The sequence below is a fragment of the Phoca vitulina genome, unplaced genomic scaffold, assembly GCF_004348235.1.
Source record: "Phoca vitulina isolate PV1807 unplaced genomic scaffold, GSC_HSeal_1.0 scaffold26, whole genome shotgun sequence".
In the NCBI taxonomy this organism is placed as follows: domain Eukaryota; kingdom Metazoa; phylum Chordata; class Mammalia; order Carnivora; family Phocidae; genus Phoca; species Phoca vitulina.
The window spans coordinates 21,986,631-22,011,269 of NW_022589729.1; the positions used below are offsets into that span (position 1 = coordinate 21,986,631).

Sequence of the window (24,639 nt, forward strand, 5' to 3'; positions counted from 1 at the left end):
ACTGTTTTGATTACTACTATAGTTTTTTAATATAGTTTGAAATCAGGGAGTGTGAAGCCTCCAGTTTTGTTCTTTCTCAAGATTGCTTTGACCATTCAAGGTCTTTTGTGATTCCATACAAAGTTTAAGACTGTCTGCCACTGGGAGTTTTAATAGGAATTGCAATGAATCTGTAGATTGTTTTCAGGAGTGTGAAAATTTTAATAACATTAATACTTCTAATGCATGAGCATGGAATTAACTTTCCATCTTATTTGTGTTTTCTTCAATTTCTTTCCTCAATGTCTTACAGTTTTCAGTGTACAGATCTTTTTTTTTTTTTTAAAAGATTTTATTTGAGAGAGAGAGCGAGTGAGCGAGCGTGCGTGCACAAGCGGGGGCAGGGGCAGAAAGAGAGGGATAAGCAGACTCCCCGCTCAGCCCCAGGACCCTGAGATCCTGATCCAAGCTGAAGTCAGATGCTTAACCAACTGAGCAACCCACCAGGCACCTCTTCAGTGTACAGATCTTTCATCTACTTGGTTAAATTTATTCTTGGTATTTTATTGTTTTTGATGCAATTATAAATAACATTGTTTTAAAATTTTCTCAAAATTCATTATTAGAAATGCAACCGATTTTTGTGTATTTTGTATCCTGTAAATTTACTGGATTAGTTCTAACAGTTTTTTGGTGGAGTTTTTAGGGTTTTCTATATATAATACCATGTCAACTGCAAATAGACACAATTTTATGTCTTCCTTTCTAATTTGGATGCCTTTTCTTTCCTAACTGCTTTAGCTAAAACTTCCATTACTATGTTGAACAGGAATGGTGAGAGTGGACATTCTTGTCTTATTCTTGGTCTTAAAGGAAAAATTTGCAGTTTCATTGTTCAGTATGATGATAGCTGTGGGTTTCTCATAGTTGGTCTCTATTGTGTTAAGGTGTGTTCCTACTATATTCACTGTGTTGAGAGTTTTTATCCTGAATGGATACTGAATTTTGTCAATGCTTTTACTGAATCTACTGAAATAATCCTATCATTTTTATCTTTCATTCTATTAAGTGGTATATCACATTTATTGGTTTACATATGTTCAACCATCCTTGTATCTCAGGGATAAATGCCACTTGATCATAGTTGTGATCCTTTTAATGTACTATTGAATTTGGTTTCCTCCTATTTTGTTGGGGATTTCTCCATCTATATTCATCAGGGATATTGGGGCCTGTAGTTTTCTTCTACTGTCTTTGTCTGGTTTTGGTATCAGGGTAATGCTGACTTCATAAAATGTTTGGAAGTGCTCCTTCATCTTTAGTTTTTCTTTTTTTTTTTTAAAAGATTTTATTTATTTATTTGACAGAGAGACAGCGAGAGAGGGAACACAAGCAGGGGGAGTGGGAGAGGTTGAGAAGCAGGCTCCTGGCTGAGCAGGGAGCCCGATGTGGGGCTCGATCCCAGGACCCCGGGATCATGACCTGAGCCGAAGGCAGGCATTTAACGACTGAGCCACCCAGGCGCCCCTCTTCTTTAGTTTTTTTTGGAGAAGTCTGAGCAAGATTTGTATTAATTCTTCTTTAAATGTTTGGCAGAATTCACCAGTGAAATCATCTGGTCTTGGGCTTTTCTTTTATGGGAAGTTTTTGATTACTGATCCAATATCCTTACTTGCTAATGTCTGTTCAAATTATCTATTTTGTCACAATTCAGTCTTGATAAGCTGTATGTTTCTAGGAATTTCTCCATTTTTTCTAGATTATCCAATTTGTTGGCATATAATTGTTCATAGTAGTCTCTTATGATCCTTTGCATTTCTGTGGTATCAGTTATAATGTCTCCTCATTCATTTCTGATTTTTTAAAAAGATTTTATTTATTTATTTTTTAAGAATTTATTTATTTATTTGAGAGAGAGACAGTGATAAAGGGAACACAAGCAGGGGGGTGGGAGAGGGAGAAGCAGGCTTCCCGCGGAGCAGGGAGCCCGAAGTAGGGCTCCATCCCAGGATCCTGAGATCATGACCTGAGCCGAAAGCAGATGCTTAACGACTGAGTCACCCAGGCACCCAAGATTTATTTATTTTAGAGAGAGAGAGAGGGCGCACACACATGTGCAAACAGGGACTCAAGGGACAGAGAGAATCCTCAAGCAGACTCCCCGCTGAGCACAGAGCCCGGATTCGGGTCTCAATCTCACAACCCTGAGATCATGACCTGAGCTGAAACCAAGAGTCAGAGGCTTAACCGAATGAGCCACGCTGGTGCCCCTCATTTCTGATTTTATATTTGAGTCTTCTCTCATTTCTTTTTAGCTTAGCTAGAGTTTATCGGTTTTGTGTTTTCAAAAAACACAGCTCTTAGGTTAGCTGGTCTTTTCTATGGTTTTTCTGGTCTCTATTTATTTTTGCTTGGATCTTCCTATTATTAACTTTGGGCTTAATTTGTTCTTCTTTTTCTAGTTCCTGAGATGTAAAGTTGTTTGAGATTTTTTTTTTCTTAATGTAGAGACTTTTCTCTATAAACTCTCCTAAAACTGGTTTTGCTGTATCCCTTAAGTTTTGGTATGTTATGTTTCCATTTTTGTTTCAAGATATTTTTCTATTGATTTCTTTTTCCATTGATTGTTTAGGAGTTTGTTAATTTTCACGTATTTGTGAATTTTTTTAGTTTTCCTCCTGTAATTAATTTCTACTGTTATTTCACTGTGGTTGGAGAAGAGAGCTGGTATGATTTCAGTCTTAAGTTTGCTAGGACTTGTTTTGTGACCTAACACAATGACCTTTCCTGGAGGATGCTTGAGAAGAATGTGTATTCTGCTGCTGTTGGATAGGACGTTCTGTATATGCCTAGTAGGTCCATTTAGTCAAAAGTACAATTCAAATCCAATATTTCCTTATTGATTTCTGTTTGGATGATCTACCCATTGTTGAAAGTGGGTTATTAAAAGTCCCCTACAATTACTGTATTATTGTCTATTTCTCCCTTCAGATGTTAGTATTTGCTTAATATATTTAGGTGCTCCAATGTCAAATGTATATATATTTACAAATGTTATATCTTTTTGATGAATTGACCCCTTTATCATTACATAATGACCTTTTTTGTCTCTTGTACAGCTTTTGAGCTAAAGTCTATTTTATCTGATAAAAATATAGCTACCCTTGCTCTGTTTTGGTTTCCACTTGGATGGAATAGCTTTTCCATCACCTCATTTTGAGCATGTGTATCCTGAAGTGAGTCTCTTAAAAGCAGCATATAAGTTGGGTCTTTTCTATTTTTTTAAAAGATTTTTTATTTATCTGACAGAGAGAGAGACAGCCAGAGAAGGAACACAAGCAGTGGGAGCAGGAGAGGGAGAAGCAGGCTCCCCGCTGAGCAGGGAGCCCGATGTGAGGCTCGATCCCAGGACTCCCTGATCATGACCTGAGCTGAAGGCAGACACTTAACAACTGAGCCACCCAGGCGCCCTTGTTCCTTTCTTCCTCTCTTGCTGTCTTTGTGAATTTATTATTTCCCATAGTGGAATGCTCTGATTCTGCAGTCTATTATAGATTTTTGCTTTGTGGTTACTGTGAGGCTTGCATAAAACATTTATAGATATAACAGTTTATTTCACACTGATAACTTTGTATACAAAAGCTCTACTCTTTATTCCCTCTTTTATGTTTTTGATACCACAATTTAACTTTTTATATTATATATTCATTAAATTATTTAGCTAGCTATTTTCAATACTTTTGTCCCTTAACCTTTAGAGATAAGTGGTTAACACCCTGCCAGATTACAGAATTAGAGTATTCTGAATTTGATTATATACTTATCTTTATCAGTGTGTTGTATACTTCATATTATTAATTTCATTTCAGCTTTAAGAATTCTTTCAGCATTTCTTGTAAGGTAGGCCTAGTGGTGAAGAATTCCCTCAGCTTTGTTTGAGAGACTGTATCTTGCCTTCATTCCTGAAGGACATCTTTGCTGCGTATTCTTGGTTGACAGTTTTTTCTTTCAGCACTTTAAACATATCATGGCCACTCTCTCCCGGCCTGCAGGGTTTCTGCTACAAAGTCAGCTGACAGTCTTATAGGGATTTCCTTACATGAGAGAAATATTTTTCTCTTGCTGCTTTAAAAGTCATCTGATTTTAGACAATTTTTTTAAACTAATTGATCGTTTTATTATAATGTATGTTGGAGAAGATCACTTTGAATTTGAAATTTTGGGGTGAAATATTAGCTTCATGAACATGGATGTACAATCTCTCTTCAGATTTGAGACATTCTCAGATGTTGTTTCTTTAAGCTTTCTGCCCCCTTCTACCTCTCTTCTCCTTCTGGAGCTCCAATAATTCACAGATGGTTTCTCCTAATGGCATCCTGAAGTTCACATAGGTTTTCTACATTCTTTTTCGTTCCTTATTCTTTGCCCTCCTTGAGTGGATAATTTCAAAGGCCCTGTCTTCTTTTCCACAGGTTTTTTTCTTCCTCTTGAGTTGTTCTGCTTTCGATGGTCTCTGTTGCATTTTTTATTTATTGATTGTATTCTTCACCTCTGGAATTTCTGCTTGGTTCTTTTTCATGATTTCTATTTCTTTGTTGAACTTCTCATTATGTTTCTGTATTGTTTTTCTGATTTTATTGAATTGTTTTTTGTGTTTTCTTGTAGCTCACTGAGCTCCTTAAAACAGTTATTTTGGATTCTTTATCAGGTATATCACAGATCTCCGTGTTTGGGCTCAGTTACTGGAAAATTATTGTGCTCCTTTTGTGGTGTCACGTTTCCTTGATTTTTCATGTTCCTTGAAGTCTTTCTTGTGTTGCAGGTCTTCACATTTGAAGTAACGGTTACTTCTTCCAGTCTTTACTGATTGACCCCTTTAAACTGTCCAGTCTTGGATTTCTTTGGCTCCAGTGCTATGCTGGAATCTCTCTGCTGGACTCCCGGACTTCCACAAAGGCTCTTTCATCTTTGGCTGATTGTCTAAATCTGTGTTCTCCAGGGGTTCCTGGACCACAGCTGAGAGGGGGTGGAGCCAGTTCATGGACTACTTCAGGGTCTGCAGCTGGGACTGAGGTCTGTATTCCTATTCTCCAACACACAGCTGGGTAAGATCCTCCCAGGTACTTGACGTGTGGTGCTGGTGATAGAATCCAAGCCGTTAAGGGCATGGAGCTGTGTCTGGGGCTACAGCCAGGACTAGGGTTGATACATCAGCTGCTGGGTGTGGGCCTGACTTCTCAAAATGGCTCTCCTTGGGGCGCCTGGGTGGCTCAGTTGTTGGGCGTCTGCCTGCGAGCTCAGCCCACATCGGGCTCCCTGCTTGGCGGGGAGCCTGCTTCTCCCTCTCCCCTCCCCCTGCTTGTGTTCCCTCTCTCACTGTCTCCCTGTCAAACAGATAAATAAATAAATAAATTAATTAATTAAAAAAAATCTGCTCTTCTTCCTGTGTCCCCCATCTCAATTCTACCTTCCACTCTACTCTTAAAAAAAAAAAAAAAAATGGCTCTCCTTGTTCTTGGACAGCACTGGGGTTTCAGTCTCCTCTCTGGGTCTCACAGCTCCCACAAAGGCACTGTTGTCCATCAATAGATGCCAAGTTATTGTTGTTGAGGGAGGGATACAAGCGACAGGCATCTTATTCTGCCATCCTGCATACACTATTTCCCCTCAATGCTTTCTAAAGACATATATAATAATGCAGAGCATCTCAATCTCTACTTCAAAGGAAGAGAGCACCAGTAGGTAGAAGATGAATTTTGTATTTTTAGGATTTTAGGTAGTTTTTAGGATTCGATTGAGATTTTTAAGTTTGGACTTTAAAATATTTCTTAAAACAACAATACTCCCTCTGATCTTGGTAGGAATATAAATAAATGACTAGTTGAGCCACTAGTATATTAGCTGTGAAAAACGGAGGTAAAACTAGGAGAAAATAAGCAGTGTTTCTAGGCCTCATTATCCCAAATTTAGTCTCTAAAACAGGGAAATCAATCAACAAAAGGACCTGGGCTCTAATCATGCTTCTATAATTCTTCACTTACAACCCTATGCAAGTTATTTATCCCTCAATTCTTCACCTTTCTAAGAAAGGGAGTTGGTCTAGATGTTTCCAGAGCTGGAGTGAATTTTAAAGGAATGAGGAACAAAAGGGAACAAGATCTACTGGGACTCAAAGAAGCCACATTGTTTCTTTTTTTTCTGTTTTCTCTCTTCACTGTGCAACCCACTTCAGTGCCTGCAGCCTATGGCACAGAGGCCAGGCAATGGTTCGGGGCCACGGTTTGCTCTGGCATGGGGCACTATGAGAGGCCCAGAGGGACGAGCCTGCCATAAATCCAAACCCATGCATAGAAGCCATGTTCTTGATATGTTTTTTTCCCATCCATTTGCCATTTGGTAGGAGATCTTCATCAGAAATTTCCAAGCAACATAATCCACTGGCCAAATGCTGTTTGGGACTTCTACTCTGAGTAATTTTCTCTTAAAATAGCTCTTACCACCCTAAGGTGGTGTACTCACCCCCAGATGGCTCTCACGGCAGAAATTCGAACTGATGGGGGTTGTGTCTCATGAAGACCACTAACTGTTGCCTGTAGAAACTGCTGGATCAATTCAGGGGACATAGCAACAGTAAACCGACTGGCAGCCCAAAGTGCCCGGCCCAAGAGAAAAGGAGACACTGGGAGGAAGAGAGAGCAATTAGGGGTTGGACAATAAAAGTTTCTGTTACTTGCCCTTCCTCCTTTCCCACCTCCATCCTCAACTTGTCACAGTAACTGGATACTACATAATATATACAACTTAATTAAGGAAAAAGGATAACCTTACCAGATAAAAGCAAATGTTCAACCTATGGTACAGAATCATTTTCCCAGTTTCGCTTTTCACTAGTTGTTGCAAAGCAGATCTTGAATATTCTTAGGCTAAAAAGACTTACCTCCCTCATTTCCATCCCTACCTCTCATTATCTTTTACCTGCACTACTAGTTAGTCCCCTAAATGTCTCCATTGCCAGTTTTTTCCTACTCTTGGACTGCTACTGAAACATTATAAATTATAGCTGTCATTCTTTTATTTAGTACCTGTCAATAAATTCCATAGTCTACCAAATAAAGACCATTTTAGTTAAGCATTATATTCAAGGCCCCCTATGATCGGGAACTTTAGCATTATCGATGATTTCCTTTTATGTGTTCTAAACTCAAGCACACACCCCTCCCAGCAACTTGCATCTTACCTTGCCATTTCTGTGCTTTGTATATAAGCCAAGACATTCACCTCTACTTGCATCATCCAACTGATCTTACGCTGAAGTAATCCTAACTATCTCTGTGCTAGTCTTTAGCTTTCTTACATATTCTTACATATTTTGTTGGATATTCTAGCCACCTGTGTAAGGATGTCCACTCCCCCCCCCCCCACCTATTGTAAGCTGCTTGAAGACAGGGACTATACTTAATCAGCTTATCACAGGGCTTACCTTAGTTACCTGTAAACATGTAGTTGATGAGAATTATTGAACAGAACCTAACAACCTGTGCCAGTTAGGTAATTACATACTAATTTATATAATACAGAATAGCAGTACTCAAAGTATGGTCCAGGGACTCCTGGGAGTCCCAAAGTTAAAACTTTCATAGTGATACCAAGATATGATCCATCTTTTTCATTCTCATTCTTTCTTAAGTATACAGTGGAGTTTTCCAGAGGTGATCTGATGTGTGACACCATGGCTCTGACAGCTAATGAAATGTATGCTTGCATTCCCTGTATTTTAGAAACTTCTCAGATTTATTTATTTATTTTAGAGTGGGGGGGCAGAGGGCGAGGGAGAGAGAATCTTAAGCAGGCTCCACACCCAGTGCAGAGCCCGATTTAGGGCTCAATCTCACGACCCTGAGATCATGACCTGAGCCACAATCAAGAGTCAGACACTTAACCATGTGAGCCACCCAGGTGCCCTGAAACTTCTCAATTTTAATTTCTAATATGTTAAATATTGACACACAAAATTCACAGAAAAACTCTTTCCGATCACTGATAATTTTTAAAAGTATAAAGCGGTCTTCACACCAGAAAGTTTGAGAATGGCTAGTGCAGAAAAGCTTTTAGCTATTGACAGGATAATAAATGCTATATTAAACTTTGCCCATCTCAATTATAAATATTCTCAAGTCTCCATGAATTTTTGAAGGTTCTTTACTAGGGTAATTCTACAAAAAATACATTGATGGGTTTAAGAAATTTCGACACTTTCATTCAACACATAATTATGAAATGCCTATTACATGCAAGGCACTGTGGGATACAAACATGTATTAGACATGATTTCTACCTTCAGAGACCTTATAGTCTAGTATGAGAAAGAAAACATTCATCAGTGTAAGAGTGAAAAAGGATATTTCCAATGGGCCTGAGCTCTGGATGTTCAACCATTTTAATTTTGCGAGTCAGAGAATGGAAGTGACTTTGTAAGATATCCTCTAACAGATTACCTAAAGTCAGAGTAGAATGTTTTCAAATGGCTTCGGCTATTCAAACGGCTAGTCTATGAGCGAGTGAATGGAGCAAATAATGCCAAATGTGCCATGATTTATGTACATGAGAAAGCAAAGATGGCCTTTTGTAATGGGGGGGTGGGTGGGTCTAAGGATGAGCATAAGGCATAGCATGGGCAGAAGCAACATAGCTGAAGATGTCAAATAGAGAGATGATAATTCTTAGCTATTGCTCTGCATTGCTGGAGAAATCCGAGTCTAATATAGTAGAGCCAACTTTTTTTTTCTTCCTTAAGGCAAGCAGCTAACATGGACTTGAGAATGGAACATTTTAATTATTTGGATCTTGGCCAAGAATAAAGTTTGAGAAAAATGACAGGAAACAAACAGGAAGAATGAGCCTGACACAAACCGCCTGAGGGTATTTTGGACTTAATAATGACAGAACTCAAGCCAAAGTTCTCAAGGTACAGTAACCAAATTTGCATCCCATTCAAATGTCAAAACCAGCCATAAATGTGAGCAGTAATTTGGAAGGAAATGTGAACAGAGTGGAAAAATTATGAATGCGGCAATATTTCTTAGCTGGTAAAGCCTGAGCCAAGGTCTCTAGGCTGTTTTAGAGGTTCAGATGAGTTCAAGCTCTAGTGTGGAAAGAATTTTCACCCAAAGGACACATGAATACCTGGTTTACCTATCTAAGTGAACAATATAACTGAGTTGATGACAGGTTTAAAGATCTTCCAGAATCCTGCCATTGTGCTGAAACATACCTGAAAGGTTGAGGTCTGCAAGGATGACATTGGTCAGGAACCCATGCATGTCAAAATGGATCCTGCCATTCTTCACACTATCAGTGATGATAGACTTCACTGAGCCGAGGGCAAGCATACATGCCTCGTGTATCTTCCACCTGAGAAAGCGATACCATAGTCTGGTAAAACAAACTACACTGCCAAAAAAGATAAATGCCTGAGGGAAGGAGAAACATGAAAGGGCATTCCAGCACAATCTGACCCAAAAAGGCCATTTTCTGTCCTTCTAATTTAAATCTAGAGCTGAAAACAATTTAATTTAGATTAACAGATTTTTCTAATTAAAAACAAAAGTAAAAGTCCTTCCCTCCAAGGCTTTTTAAATTAAGGGGTAAAATAAAAGCATCTTAACCAATTATTTTAAGGTTGGGAGGAACTGCTTTAAAACACATGATTCAAAGCAAGGATTTGATTGTCTCAGATCTGATGCCCAGAATATGTCCCTAAGTTAAGTATCTGCTGCTCACTCTTACCAGTGTTCAGTACCGCTGTTTTTGGTTTGCTCAGCTTCTTGTAAATGCCGAGTGGCTGCAGCAGCCAGGGCTGCTGCACTCTCATTCTGGAAATCAGTGGCCACAGCCTAGGGAGAGAGGGGAGGGGCTGGTAAACCTGTCTGTGCAAATTAAACCCACTTTACTTTTTTTTTTTTTTAAAGACTTTATTTATTTATTTGACAGAGAGAGAGACAGCGAGAGCAGGAACACAAGCAGGGGCAGAGGGAGAGGGAGAAGCATGCTCCCGGCTGAGCAAGGAGCGGATGTGGAACTCGACCCCAGGATCCTGGGATCATGACCTGAGCCCAAGGCAGACACTTTAACCAACTGAGCCACCCAGGCTTCCCGAATTAAACCCATTTTAATTGAAACTGAAAACTTAACTGCAACTCAGTGGTTCAAACTCTTTTACATATACATGCTAAACCCCGATTAGGTGTATTAAAAATGCAACCCCTCTTAGTTCAAGGTCTTTAATGGAATTAGAGTAATATTTATATTTCTGCAGTGCCTAGGCATTGGAAAGCTAACAAAATGTAAAGCTCCCTTTGGCTAGATTGAGCAGAGAATAAGTAGCACTAATAGACTCAGCTTCAGATAACAATGGACCAGACTATTTATTCTCTGGGGACTGACTGTAGAAATAAAAGGCTAATCTACAAATTGAAACTTAATGTGATCTTTCCTAGGTGCCTTAGAAATACTGAAGGATAGGGGCACCTGGGTGGCTCAGTCGTTAAGTGTCTGCCTTTGGCTCAGGTCATGATCCCAGGGTCCTGGGATGGAGCCCCGCATCGGGCTCCCTGCTCAGAGGGAGGCCTGCTTCTCCCTCTCCCATTCTGCCTGCTTGTGTTCCCTCTCTCGCTATGTCTCTCTCTGTCAAATAAATAAATAAAATCTTAAAAAAAAAAAGAAATACTGAAGGATAATGAGAAGTGTTCACTAATAATGAGAACAAGCCTTCCACCCAATATACAGCAAGAGGCAGCTTCTTCACAGAACTTCAGCCTAGAGACAATTCTATGCTCTAGTCAGAGCCAAAGAAAACAGCAGATGTTTGGATGTTCTTCTCTCAGCAATCTAATTTTTTTTTAAAGTTTGCCAACATCTGGTTTGTGCTACAAATTCTGGCTTAAGAGTGGATTAAACTGAGTGTTCCTGATTTAACTACTCTTACTCATTAGAACACTTTATCCTCTGTACAATTTTTACATCTAATATTTCCTTGTAAACCAAAACCAGGACCAATGACTTTGGAATTCCTGAGTCTCAAACTTCATTTGGGATGCTCTCTTGTTATCCTCAAAGAAATCTAAGATACAGTCACGCAGTAACACTGCTCAACTTGGGTTAGATGCCTAGAAAGAGGGAATACTCAACTGACTGATTAGGGTTTTTTTGGTTGAAGTATCAAGGGAACCCACTTACCAGCAACAGGTCTTGAGCTGCAATCCTAACTGTATAGGAGAAAGTATCATCATCCTCATCTTCTACAAACTGTTGGGGGTTGGCTGTCCATACTTTAATCTGAAAGGATGATGAAGTTAGGTCTTTGTGAGGCTGCCAATCTGGTTCATATGTTCCCTTTTTTCATCCACACACACAGGAAGATTTCAACCTTTTGTTTTTATCTGGAACAGAACTCTAGTTTTCAAGTCTTTTCTTTTTGATGTAGAGAAGCAAATCCTTTATCAAGGTAAGTAGCAAAAGTTATTCCTCTCTAGTAGACACTATTCTAGAATGTGGCTGATTACTAGTTCTTTGCTACCTTTCATCAGCTGTTATTTCTGACAGATCAACTTTCTGAATATATTAGGTCTCATGGAATATTTAATGTGAAAATTATGCTGATTCTTGTGGTATTTATATAAGAGAGGAAACATTATCTTATTTTTCTAATGTTCTTTTCTGGTCTAATGACCCACCAACCAAGCTAATGATTTCTGTCTGTGTGTCAGTATTTATAGAAAAGGAGTAAGTTCTTCTAGATACCAGGGTCTTTGGTTAGTGGTACTATGGAGGTAAAAGTATTCTCAGAGTCCAATTATCTAATACTGGAGTTAATAAAACCACAACACCCAGAAATTTTGGCAATAACATGGTATCAAAGCCTTCCTAGGACTTCACATGAAGTTACTCTTCTAGTGTCTATTTTTAGAAATAAAAATTGTTCACTTGACCTAGATTTCACATTCAAGTTGCACTTTCCCAAAACAAGCTGGTAACTGTCTCCCAAATATCATTTACCTGCTCCTCAGTGATCTGCATGTACAGGATTATATAGTAAATCAACTCAGGCAAGGCTTTCTTAACAGTGCTTTTGAATTTGCTATTTTCTAGGAGAGCATGGACAAACTCAAAAATACTAAAGACGAGATTTTCAAAGCCCAGGACTTCACCTATAGGAAATACACAAGAGAAGATTTTAATGACAAGAACGCAAAAGGAAAGCACGTCTACTGGAAATGAACTACATTATCTTGGTAAATTAATGAATATTTAAAGTACTTGCTGATTATTACTCCCAAGGGAACAGAAGAGGGTAGCTAAGGAGTCAAAGAAAGGAACTTTGAGAATATTAAATATTCTTTGGTTTTTCAAGTATAAGAATCAGAAACACTGAATATATTTTCCAGCATGTCTATTTTTGATTTCAAATACCTAAAAAATATTAAAACAGAAATGAAAATATCATCTGCCAGAAAGAAGTAGGCTGGATAGGATGGCCTTTGAGGTAGGTCTTCCAACTCAGAAATTCTATTTTATGAGATTTATGCAAATGCCTTTGAGGAACAGATTAAAGATTTTCAATGTCCCATTTTCCCACATCAAATACACTGAAAGGAAACTCAACTAGAAAACTCACTTAAGAGAGTGAAGCCTCTATGTTACTGTTTTTCTTTGTCTTTTTCCTTTCCTAGATCCTTTTCCTCCCTACGTGGTATATCTGTCAAGATCACATAAACTACATACCATCAGAATCCACAGGATCTTCAACTTCCTCTGTGTAATTTACTTCTGTCCTCACATAAGTATGATGAAGAGTAAAGAAACAGAATTTGGAGTCTGCTTTACATATATTCTACAAGGGAATGTATAACATTCCAACCCTAAGAGTAGATATTTTAAAAAACTCATTTAAAAAAATGGAACCATATGAATGCAAGACCTAATGCTAGATTCCCGACTACGGGTGGTAGCAGGTCCCTTAAGCTTTCTGAAAAGGATATAAAGCTGCACTCTCAGTTAGGGTGTTCCAAACAATAGGCAGAATCTGCTGCATGGAGGACACCATGTGCTTTGGGAAGTTTTTCACCAGGGCTGTCACTGCCTGAGAAATTACAAAGAAAAAGATCTAAGAGTTACACGTGATATAGGAGAAAAACCAATGATTTCAGACCACCTTGTAAAACTCCAAGTATCTCAACAGTAGTAAATGTTTACCTTTAGGACTTCCATCTTAAATCCACTGTCAGATGTGGGGCCATCTGGTATCTGGAGGGCCTGAACAAAGGCCTCTGTGAACTGCTGCACCACAGGAAAGATCAGAACTTTGGCTGCACCCTGATAATAGAAACCAAAGTCAATACTGGACATACCACTAATCAGTGGCTTCACTACACATATCAAATACCGCAACACAGATCTGAGGCATCTAAAGATTTCTTCCGGTCGGGTTCCAATCAGAAGAGTGCAGCCATAAAGTCACTGGAGGTGTTACCCAAAATTTCAGGTTTTCTTCTCTAACCCCTGCAGTTCCTCATCATGGCCTTCTTAAAAGCTATTATATATATAAGACCAACTTTTCAAAACTGCTTCTGAATGACAGGGGTTGGCGTTTTTCAGCTAGCTTCATCTCACGTGAGAGGCCATAAGAGAGTGGAGTTCTGGGCAATGGCTCATATGAAAAGATGCAAGGTAAGGTGGTTGAAGAAATATGGCTTAAACAAAAGGAAGCTAAACTATATACAAATGAAAAATGTAATCAAAATGCTAAATGCATCCACAACTCTGATTAAATCAGGGTGCATTCTGGTACTACTGAAGTAAGTCACTGCTACACCTCTAATGGAAGGCATAGAGATTTTTAAGCATAAAGTCTGTTACTAACCCAAAGGCTTCCTTACCTTTTCCAGTTCCTCCATGTTACAGATCATATGGGCACAAGTGGTAAAAATCTCCACAGCTCGGGAACGGGTCCGAATACCATACACCTGTGAAAAGTTACAGCAAAGCCATGAGATAGGCGTGTCTGTGTCTGCGTCTGCATATCTGTGACTAGAAGAAAAACTATGACTTCTGAATCCTGACATGGGACTGGATTCCCTAGAGAAGGGAAACATCATCTACTCATATCCAGGACAGACTTCTTCTATAATTCAGAGAATAAAAGCCAGCAGAATGTTAGAACTCAGTGGAATTAGCCTTATATGTAGGCCTCTGTGGGCTGATTTGATTAAAAATATTAGGCTGGGTGCTGCTTGAAATCTCAACACAGTCAACGTATTTCTTTCAAAAGACAGACTCTTGGCTGGTGGCAGAGAGGAATGGGGAGGTTAAAACATTACCCATTAGGCACTCACAGTTTATTTATACTGTATACATATTACAAGCCTATTATGGGCAATGCAGTGATGGATTGCTTTGCACACACTTAACTGAGGTGAACAAGCTTAGGTGGGCTGCCTCGACAAGAGGCTAGAGGTAACACAAAGCAGTAGGTACTCAGGGGTTGCAGGATGCCAGGAGGTAGGAGATATGTGAAGAAACAATGCAGATGCTATTTCATTCTCTCATCAAAGAGAATGAAATATATATATATATATTTCTGCCCTCGCAGTTATAAGTGAAAGATCTAAGGTTAATCCAGATTCAGATCTCCGTCAGTTCTGGTCTTCAGGTATGGGGATAGGCAGCAAACACAACAGTTTCGCACAGGAGATGTGGAGGCTGACCAGAACCTGAGCAGCTCTTACTCGCTGGGATCTTGGAGCTGAGATTTCATACCTCGGCCATAGTGAAGATCTTATACATCTCTGGAAGAATGACTGGAGCAACAAGGGGCATCTGTGTGTCTGTTACTTCTCGAGTGAATTCTACAGAGGAAAAAGGAGTACTATAAAAAAATAGTGCTTTATAAAGATGTAAGTGGGAAAATTTTCGAACTGTTTCTAGGTGGTGGTTCCCAAGCAGATAGCATACCGGTAAAGACAATGGCCTGATGGTCTTATCCTGGGGAAGGAAAAGGTGCAAGAGTTATTATTTGTTAGAAGGGGGAAGAGAACAGTACAAAGATAAAGGAAATTACGTAAGACTGAGAAAAAAACCTTTATATAAAGATTGAAAAAAAGAAAAAAAAAACATATTTAAAGAAAATCTGTAAGAGCTGTGTAAAAGTCCTTGTAAGGTCACCTTAGGGAAATCCTGTATTAATCTAATTTATGCCTGATCATCAACATCCAGGTGCACTTCAAGGTGTCTTACCTTTGGTTCCATTTTCAATATTCTCCCTTGGTGAGTTGTTTTGATGCACACAATAAAATATACGCAGGCTTAGTAGGCTCAACTCCACTCTGTTTATGTTACTCTTGCCAGTGAATGACATTTATTGACCTAGAAGTCAGAGGCTGCCGCTCATTGGAACAGAAGGGATTACCATATGAATGTAGCAAAAAGCAACCTATTCATGAAATGAGACTTGAAGAAGGTAAGGGAAATAGGGGTCGTGTCTTTCTCTTCACTTTCCGCACAAGGCACTGAGACAGCATGAAGGACCCTGGGGTTCACGTTACTAATCTGTGGAATACAAGCCCTTGAGTTCCAGTGTCTGTTCACTTTATCTGCTGCTTTTCCTGGCAATTCCACATTATCACTACAGAAATGGAGCTAATTACCCGGGACATTCTTCAGGAGGATCTACAACTAGAAATGCATGTCGGCACTTTCAAGGTTAATATACCCCACAAATTTTGGGCAATATCAATCACCAGAAGTCAAACGAAGATCATATATTCAATACTGAGTCTTCTTTACTAGCTTGGGTTCCTCCTGAAGAATAAATTCTGAACTCTGAATAAAATGAGTGTTCTTATTTCATCCAGAAATCCAAAGAAATTAGTCCAAATGTGATGAATAGCATATTAACGAAAACAAGTTTTATAAAAAATGCAGGTTAGCTTAATTCTACTAATAAAGTGCTTAATCACATTTTTTACTCTCCTATAATCATTCCTAGTAGTCCCAACTGATTAACATTTTATAAGCTCAAGTCCAAAATAAGTTTTCTGAGGTCATTCAGCGAGTCAGAAAAGGTGTGGGGCATTAGAAAGATCTTAATCTCCAAACTTCTTTGAGGTTAAAAAAAAAAAAAAAAAGCTGTACCTGTGGTCAAATATTTCAATCCTTAGCTGCTATGTTTGCATTTCCTTCACACCATTAGTGTTAGTTAGTTCTCATTTACAAATAGATAAGCTTAACGGAAAACTTACTAAAGGCTTAAAAAAGTATATAGTATCTTAAAAAAAACCCCAAAGAGAATCAGTCCCATTCTCCTATTGGGCTCCTGTCCATACACCATGTCCTGCCATCTTCACGCACGCCTAGTTGCTGTTGTGAGAGCACCATCTATCCTCATCTGAAAATATGTGGAGCAGCTATCTGGGAATGGAGGTTGGCAGCTATCCATCCTGTGTCTGCTGACTGCAATATAAAACAATACCCATTTCCCCCATAGTTCTTTCCCTGTGGCTGACAGAAAAGTGATCTCACTGAACAGTGATTTCCTTAGTCAAGCACAATGATGGTTCTACAGTATTCCAACTATGATAAATGTACAACCGTCTTTCTCCTTCAGTTTTTTTTTTTTTGAAAGATTTTATTTATTCACTTGAGAGAGATAGAATGAGACAGAGAGAGCATGAGAGGGAGGAGGGCCAGAGGGAGAAGCCAAGCGGGGAGTCTGATGCGGGACTCGATCCTAGGACTCCAGGATCATGACCTGAGCTGAAGGCAGTCGCTTAACCAACTGAGCCACCCAGACGCCCTCTCCTTCAGGTTTTTTTTTTTTAAAGATTTTATTTATTTATTTGACAGAGAGGGAGATAGCGAGAGCAGGAACACAAGCAGGGGGAGGGGGAGAGGGAGAAGCAGGATTCCCGCTGAGCAGGGAGCCCGATGCGGGGCTCTATCCCAGGGCCCTCGGATCATGACCTAAGCCGAAAGCAGACGCTTAACGACTGAGCCACCCAGGCGCCCCTCCAGGTTTTTAAAAAAGCTGAACTTTGTGTTGGAAGACTGGAGGGGAACATGCTTCTTTTCCTTGGTAGAAGACATATCTGTTAACTGATATTCTGGCACCATCAAATTGTAAATAAAGAATCCTAGGTGGCTGATTCCACAGAGAGGGATACATGAAATCACCTGAACAATGAGTCATACAAGAGAAGTAAGGGAAGTAATAAGCAGGGAAGTGAAAACCTGAACAAGGAATGTTTTGATCTTTCTGGTAAGTCTGCTCTATACCCCAAGCACCTATCAAAGATAACCAGTAGGAATAAAGTGGGTAATTCAAAAAGGCAGCCAGGACATGGGAAGAGGAGGTTGAAAACAAAAGGAGATGATGAATTTGCTTTTGGACAGAGAATTGACGTTATCTACCATCAACAGAACACGGACAAGTAAAACTGGGACCAGATGCCAAGTTCAATAAACTGAGAGTTTAAAAAAAAAAAAAAAAAAAAAAAGAGGGTCGCCTGGGTGGCTCAGTCGTTAAGTGTCTGCCTTTGGCTCAGGTTCCTGGGGTCCTGGGACCGAGCCCCACATCGGGCTCTCCGCTCAGCGGGAAGCCTGCTTCTCCCTCTCCCACTCCCCCTGCTTGTGTTCCCTCTCTCGCTGTCTCTCTCCCTCTGTCAAATAAATAAATAAAATCTTAAAAAAAAAAAAAAAAAGAAATGGCATTCGTAACTAGGTAGGAATACATTTCAGGTAAGCTAGCAGGGCACAGAGAAAGAGATAAGATATAGACAGACATTTCACAAGTCTGTATGAACTGAGGGGAAATACAATTTCTAAAAGATCAACAGAAGGTGGCTAATATCCAGATAAGGATTCCTTGAAGGCAAAATAGTAGTGACTTCATCTAGGGGACTGGGAAGCAGGGCAGAACTTGCAAGACTGGGAAATTCAGGTTCTGGGTTCTATGTTCTGTGAGAGATTAACAGATTAATCAAGCTTAGATGAGATATCCACCAAATCTTCTTAGACAAAGTGTTTTTTTTTTTTTTAAAGATTTTATTTTTATTTATTTGACAGAGAGAAAGACAGCGAGAGAGGGAACACAAGCAGGCGGAGTGGGAGAGGGAGAAGCAGGCTTCCTGCAGAACAGGGAGCCCGATGTGGGGCTCGATCCCAGGACCCTGGGATCATGACCTGAGCCGAAGGCAGACGCTTAACGACTGAGCCACCCAGGCACCTGACTAAAAGTATTTTTCCGTAAAAATTTTTATCACCTTCTTAGAACAGAAAGAAAGAAAAGATACCAAATGCTACATTCTCTAAGCTGACCAAATGAAGGTAAGAATTACATAGCTACACTGTTTTTATCTTCTTTCTTACATTCCTATAAAAATTTTATTTGATTGTTCTTAAATTTGCCTTGGTTGAACTAAGTAGAAAATTAATATAATAATGATAATTACCATAATGGCTAAAATTTAGAGTGCTTACCTCATGTCAGTTATTATGCTAAACAATTTATGTAGATTTACCTTATTTAAAATTACCAAAAGACCCCTTCAGGTAAACACTACCATTATCTTCATTTTATATACAAGGAAACTCAAGCTCAAGAGACTAAGTAACTTGGGTCAAGGTAAAACCAGAATATGAAGTGAAATCTGACTCCTTAACTACTATGCGATTACTCTATCCTTAAATGGTTAAGGTTTCATAGTAGTAGAAATACTATACCAACTTAATTCCCTGGAAAGAGTCAATGGAGCGGGAGGATAGACACGGACATAAAAACTAGGGAGGAGGAGCATCACGAAGAGCTATAAATATCAATTCCTATCGGTCAGAGCCATTCCATCACATCTCATAAGTGTTCTTGGGATCCAAGTACGAACACCAGGGAAAAACTTCTGATACCTGTCAGCACTCGCATGGCTCCATGGACTGCATTTAAATCTCCGCTCACCAACATCTCCATGAGCAGGTTGAAGAGTTGGGGCCAGGCTTCAGGCCAGTCCCAGTGAGCAATGGCTGACACTGCATAGGCCACACTGGAGCGCACCTTACTTATTGATTCTCTCAACCCGTTGGGCAATAGCTCCCGGATAACAATTTTTGCCTGCAGAGGAGAAAAGCCCACTTGCCATTAGACCAGGTTATAAGCGACTGGCAGAGTGCTATCCAATTTATGTGTTGGAAAAACAATGTACATAAGATACTGCATATCAAAAACTCCAATACACAAACTTGACAAATCATTCATTCAGAGAGTTCATCTTTGATCCCTAAACTTATCTGTCCATTACAGCAGCTACTTGTGGTCCTTTAAATTTAAATTAATTAAAATGAGATGAAATAAAAAAATCAGTTTCTCAGGTTCATCGGCCACATTTTAAGTGCTCAACACCATATACAGCCAGTAGCTGCTGCACCAGACAGCACAGATACAGAATATTTCCATAACTGCAGAAAGTTCCAATGGACAGCGCTGCCCTAGACCTTATACTCAAAATTTCTTGGGGGCCCAGAATGGCTGCATAGTGCTGTACTAAGTAGAAACATTTAATCCTCAAACAATTCTTTGGAGTTGAAATTTTAATTCTAATTTTAGATATTTAGGAAATTGAAGTTAAGAAGTTAAAGTACTTTTCCAGTATTTTCATAGCTAGTAAAAGGCAGAACTGGAATGTGAACACAGGTCAGCCTGATACAGGAGCTCTTACTCACAGCATGTTGCCCATAATGTCAGCTACCAATCGATCTTTCTGCCTAGTCTTTTGATTGCCCCATGTTGTCAAACAATAGTGACAGCTCAGTATCTTAAGAAGGCTCCTCAAATCTCTATAGGAAGACTAATCAAATAATTCTCCTTACCCTTTCTGTAGTTTCAGGAGGCCTAAACTTCTCTGATTGGGCACACCAGTGAGTCTCCACATACTGCTTCAAGATGACTGATGCCAGCTGCAAAGAGAACAAGCCAAGTCGTACAGCAAGAAAAAGACTTTTTTCATATGTAAAAATCATACACATATACATAGCCTGATACATTCATTTGAAGTATATCTAAATCTAGTACAAAATCCTAGCTTATTTGTAAACTGGCATTAATTCTTTCTTTTTCCAATAAGAAAGTTTCATTACCAAGTAAAAGGGAAATTACTTATAAATTGGGCCAATCAGTCTGGAATTACCTGACGGATTGCCAGTGCTCCCTGGGGATCTACGGTCAGCTCTGCCAGGTGAACACCAAATTCTGAAAGAGAAAATTTTATTGTGAGTAAAGCACCCAGGAAAGCCATAGGAATATACTGAGCTTTAACCCTGATGCCAACAAGAAAAATTTCAGAAAGGAGATTGATTTATTGTTTTTAAAAGTGCTCGGGGCGGGGCACCTAGGTGGCTCAGTTGGTTAAGCAACTGCCTTCGGCTCGGGTCATGATCCTGGAGTCCCGGGATCGAGTCCCACATCGGGCTACCTGCTCAGCAAGTAGTCTGCTTCTCTCTCTGACCCTCCCCCCTCTCATGCTCTCTCTCTCTCATTCTCTCTCTCAAATAAATAAATATAATCTTTAAAAAAAAAAAGTGCTCGGGGCGCCTGGGTGGCTCAGATGGTTAAGCATCTGCCTTCAGCTCAGGTCATGATCCCAGGGTCCTGGGATCAAGCCCCACATCGGGCTCCCTGCTTGTGGGGGAGCCTGCTTCTCCCTCTCCCTCTACTGTTCCCCGCTTGTGCTCTCGCTGTCAAATAAATAAATAAAATCTTAAAAAAAAAAAAAAGTGCTGATAACTGGAGCGCCTGGGTGGCTCAGTCGGTTAAGTGGCTGCCTTCGGCTCAGGTCATGATCCTGGGGTCTTGGGACTGAGCCCCGTGTCTGGTTCCCCGCTCAGTGGAGAGCCTGCTTCTCCCTCTCCCTCTGCCTGCCACTCTGCCTACCTGTGCTCTCTGTCAAATAAATAAATACAATCTTTAAAAAATAAATAAATAAATAAAAGTGCTGATAACTGCTAAGATTGGTTCTTCTAAGGAAGAGAAACAGGTTGGCCTGCAGGACATGGCTGCTCACAGTAACTAGTTCCAGCGCTCTCATTTTCTCCAATCACTGCACAGCATCTTCCAGCCATCTTCTCTTCCAAGATGGCAACACCTCCCTCTTAGACCAATGAATGCAGTAGCTAACTGAAAACCAGTACTATCTAACCCCAAAGACAAATTAATAGGCGAGATTTCAGGAGTTGCTCTGATATACACTACCAGATAAGAGATAATTAAGTCTAAGAAAATCTGGCTTTAACAGGTTTAGTCCTAAAAATGTAACTGTTAGAAGTAAACAGCTTCCGGGGCGCCTGGGTGGCTCAGTTGTTAGGCATCTGCCTTTGGCTGGGGTCGTGGTCCCAGGGTCCTGGGATCAAGCCCTGTGTCGGGCTCCCTGCTCGGGGAGCCTGCTTCTCCCTCTCCCCGGCTTGTGTTCCCTCTCTCGCTATGTCTCTCTCTGTCAAATAAATAAATAAAATCTTAAAAAAAAAAGAAAGTAAACAGCTTCCAATAAGCAATGTGAGCAGTAAACTTGGAATGCATATTGAGAGACTTATAAGCAACGCTTACTCCCACATTAAAATTTAGATCCTTCAATGCAATCCATATAAAAAAATCTCAGTGATGTTTTTTTGCAGCAACAGAAACTTACCCCAAAATTCATATGGAATCTCAAGGGACCGCGAATAGCCAAGATAATCTTTTTTTTTTTTAAGATTTTACTGATTTATTTGACAGAGAGAGAGAGCAAGCACAAGCATTATTCGTAATAGCCAAAAGATGGAAGCAACCCGAATGTCCATCCACAGATGAGCAGATAAAATGTGGTATTATACATAAAACTGAATGTCATTTAGCCTTCAAAAGGAAGGACAATTTTGCAATATGCTACCACTGCTAAAATAGGTGAACCTTGAGGACATTATGCTAAACAAAATACATTAGTCACAAAAGGACAAATACTGTATGATTCTACTGATATGAGGTACTTAGAGTAGTCAAAATCATAAATACAGAAAGTGTAACAGAGGTTGCCAGGGGGTGGGGGAGGGGAAAACCGGGAGTTATTTAATGGGTTTACAGAGTTTCACTTTTACAAGATGAAAAGAATTATGGGACTGGATGGTGGTGACACTTGTATAACAATGTGAATGTATTAAATGCCATTGAACTGTGTGTACTTAAAGATGGTTAAAATGGTAAATTTTATGTTAAGTATATTTTACTACAAAAATTAAAAAAAAAAAATTAGATCTGGGGTGCCTGGGTGGCTCAGTCATTAAGCGTCTGCCTTCGGCTCAGGTCATGGTCCCAGGGTCCTGGGATCGAGCCCCGCATCGGGCTCCCTGCTCAGCTGGAGGCCTGCTTCTCCCTCTCCCACTCCCCCTGCTTGTGTACCCTCTCTCGCTGTGTTTCTCTCTGTCAAATAAATAAAAATTTAAAAAAAACCTTTAAAAAAAAATTAGATCTAATTTACACTTGCAAAGGAGTCTACTGTCAAACGAGGAAGAAGAATGTAAGAGCAGGAGTACACCATAATTGTCCTATTTCACATTCTAGGGCTGTGCTATCCAACACGGTAGCCATTACCTCCAAGTGGCTCTCTGCTACCTGAAATGGGCCTAGTGAGGACTGACATGTGCTATAAATGTAAAATACACACCAAACTACAAACTTAGTATGAAAACAAAATAATGCAAAATATTGTAGTAATGCTTACACCGATTACATATTGAAATGATACTTTACACACATTAGGTTAAATGAATACAGTTTTAAAAATTATTTTTACCTGTTTGTCTTACCTTTTCAATACATTGCTTTTAGAAAATTTAAAATTTCACCTGTGACTCACATTATATTCCTATTGGACAGCAATGCTCGAGAGAATGAATGGTAGGTTTTCAGATGTGTTTGGTTGTGGTAGGCGATCAGGTTACAACAGGTGCATCATTCCCTTTTGGAGGGAGCTATAGATCAGTGAGGTTAAGAGCATGGATTCTGGAATTAGGCAAGTTTAGGCTCAAATCCTACTATGTCTGAATTTAGGCAAGTTATTTCTAAATCCCCGTTTCCTCATCTACAAAATAAGGACAACAGTCGGTATCAAGTTACCAAGCAATCCTGTGAGAACAATACATGACACATGGTAAAAACTTTAAAAATCAGTTATTGTGGCAATCCCTATCAAAACTCCAATGGCATTTTTCACAGGAATAGAACAAACAATCCTTAAATTTGTAACCACGAGAGACCGCAAATAGCCAAAGCAATATTGAGCAAGAACAATGCTGGAGACATCCCTGATTTCAGATTAATTTACACAGCTATAGTAATCAAAACTGTATGTAACTGGCATAAAGGTACACAGATTAATGGAACAGAAGAGAGCCCCAAAATAAACCTATGGTCAATTAATTTATGACAAAGAAGTCAAGAATATACAATGGGGAAAAGGACAGTTTCTTCAATAAATAGTGTTCGGAAAACTGGACAGCCACTTGCGAAAGAATGAGACTGGACCTCTATCTTACACCATATACAAAAACTAATTAAAAATAGCTTAAAAGACTTGAATGTAAGACCTGAAACCATAAAACTTCTAGAAGGAAACATAGGTGGTAAGTTCCCTGACATTAGTCTCAGCAATGGTTTTCTGGATTTAACACCAAAAGCAAAGGCAACAAAAGCAAAAACAAACATGTGACTACAGGCATACCTGTTTTATTGTACCTTGCTTTACTGTACTTTGTAGATACTGAGTTTTTTACAAATTGAAGGTCTGGGGCCACCCTGTGTTGAGCAAGTTTACCGGTGCCATTTTTTTCAACAGCATTTGCTCACTTTGTGTCTCTGTGACACATTTTGGTAATTCTCACAATATTTTATTTTATTTTTTTAAAGATTTTTTATTTATTTGACAGAGAGAGACACAGCGAGAGAGGGAACACAAGCAGGGGGAGTGGGAGAGGGAGAAGCAGGCTTCCCGCCGAGCAGGGAGCCCGATGCGGGGCTCGATCCCAGGATCCTGGGATCATGACCTGAGCCGAAGGCAGACGCTTAACAACTGAGCCACGAAGGCGCCCCTCTCACAATATTTTAAACTTTGTCATTATTATTACATTTGTTATAGTGATCTGTGATCAGTGATCCTTGATGTTACTATTGTAACTGTTTTGCAGCAACACAAACTGTGTCCATATAAGATAGTGAATTTAATAATAAATGTTGTATTATGACTGCTTACTAACTGGCTGTTTCCCCTTCTTTCTCCCTTTCTTTGGGTGTCCCTAGTCCTGAGACACAATGATATTGAAATTATGCGAATTAATAACCATACAAAAACCTCTAAGTGTTCAAGTGAAAGGAAGAGGTACATGTCTCACACTTTAAAAAGCTGGGTGAGGAAGCCATGTCCAAAATCAAGAGAAGCTGAAAGCTAGGCCTCCTGCGCCAGTTAGCGAAGTTGTAAATACAAAGAAAAAGTTCTTGAATGAAATTAAAAGTGCTACTCCAGTGAACACACAAATGGTAAGAAAGCAAAACAGTCTTATTACAGATATGGAGAAAGTTTTAGTGGTCCAGACAGA

The 24,639-nt window shown here is 39.6% G+C and overlaps 1 protein-coding gene and 1 non-coding gene across 2 annotated transcripts in view; both read right to left on the bottom strand.

Annotated features, from left to right (window-relative positions):
* IPO9 (importin 9) overlaps positions 1 to 24,639 on the bottom strand; it is a 56,804-nt gene that overhangs the window by 14,995 nt on the left and 17,170 nt on the right. The window contains exons 2-14 of the mRNA XM_032422502.1: positions 20,208 to 20,269; positions 19,891 to 19,977; positions 18,934 to 19,135; positions 14,794 to 14,882; positions 13,914 to 14,000; positions 13,231 to 13,350; positions 13,017 to 13,117; positions 12,760 to 12,818; positions 12,034 to 12,185; positions 11,215 to 11,313; positions 9,766 to 9,872; positions 9,251 to 9,390; positions 6,499 to 6,658 (exon numbers count right to left, since the gene is read on the bottom strand). Of these exons, the coding sequence (XP_032278393.1) occupies positions 6,499 to 6,658; positions 9,251 to 9,390; positions 9,766 to 9,872; positions 11,215 to 11,313; positions 12,034 to 12,185; positions 12,760 to 12,818; positions 13,017 to 13,117; positions 13,231 to 13,350; positions 13,914 to 14,000; positions 14,794 to 14,882; positions 18,934 to 19,135; positions 19,891 to 19,977; positions 20,208 to 20,269 (1,465 nt within the window). The remainder of the gene's footprint in view (positions 1 to 6,498; positions 6,659 to 9,250; positions 9,391 to 9,765; positions 9,873 to 11,214; positions 11,314 to 12,033; positions 12,186 to 12,759; positions 12,819 to 13,016; positions 13,118 to 13,230; positions 13,351 to 13,913; positions 14,001 to 14,793; positions 14,883 to 18,933; positions 19,136 to 19,890; positions 19,978 to 20,207; positions 20,270 to 24,639) is intronic.
* LOC116643627 lies at positions 6,192 to 6,326 on the bottom strand. Its single transcript, XR_004301590.1, has one exon. It is a non-coding gene; the product is annotated as a small nucleolar RNA SNORA42/SNORA80 family (small nucleolar RNA).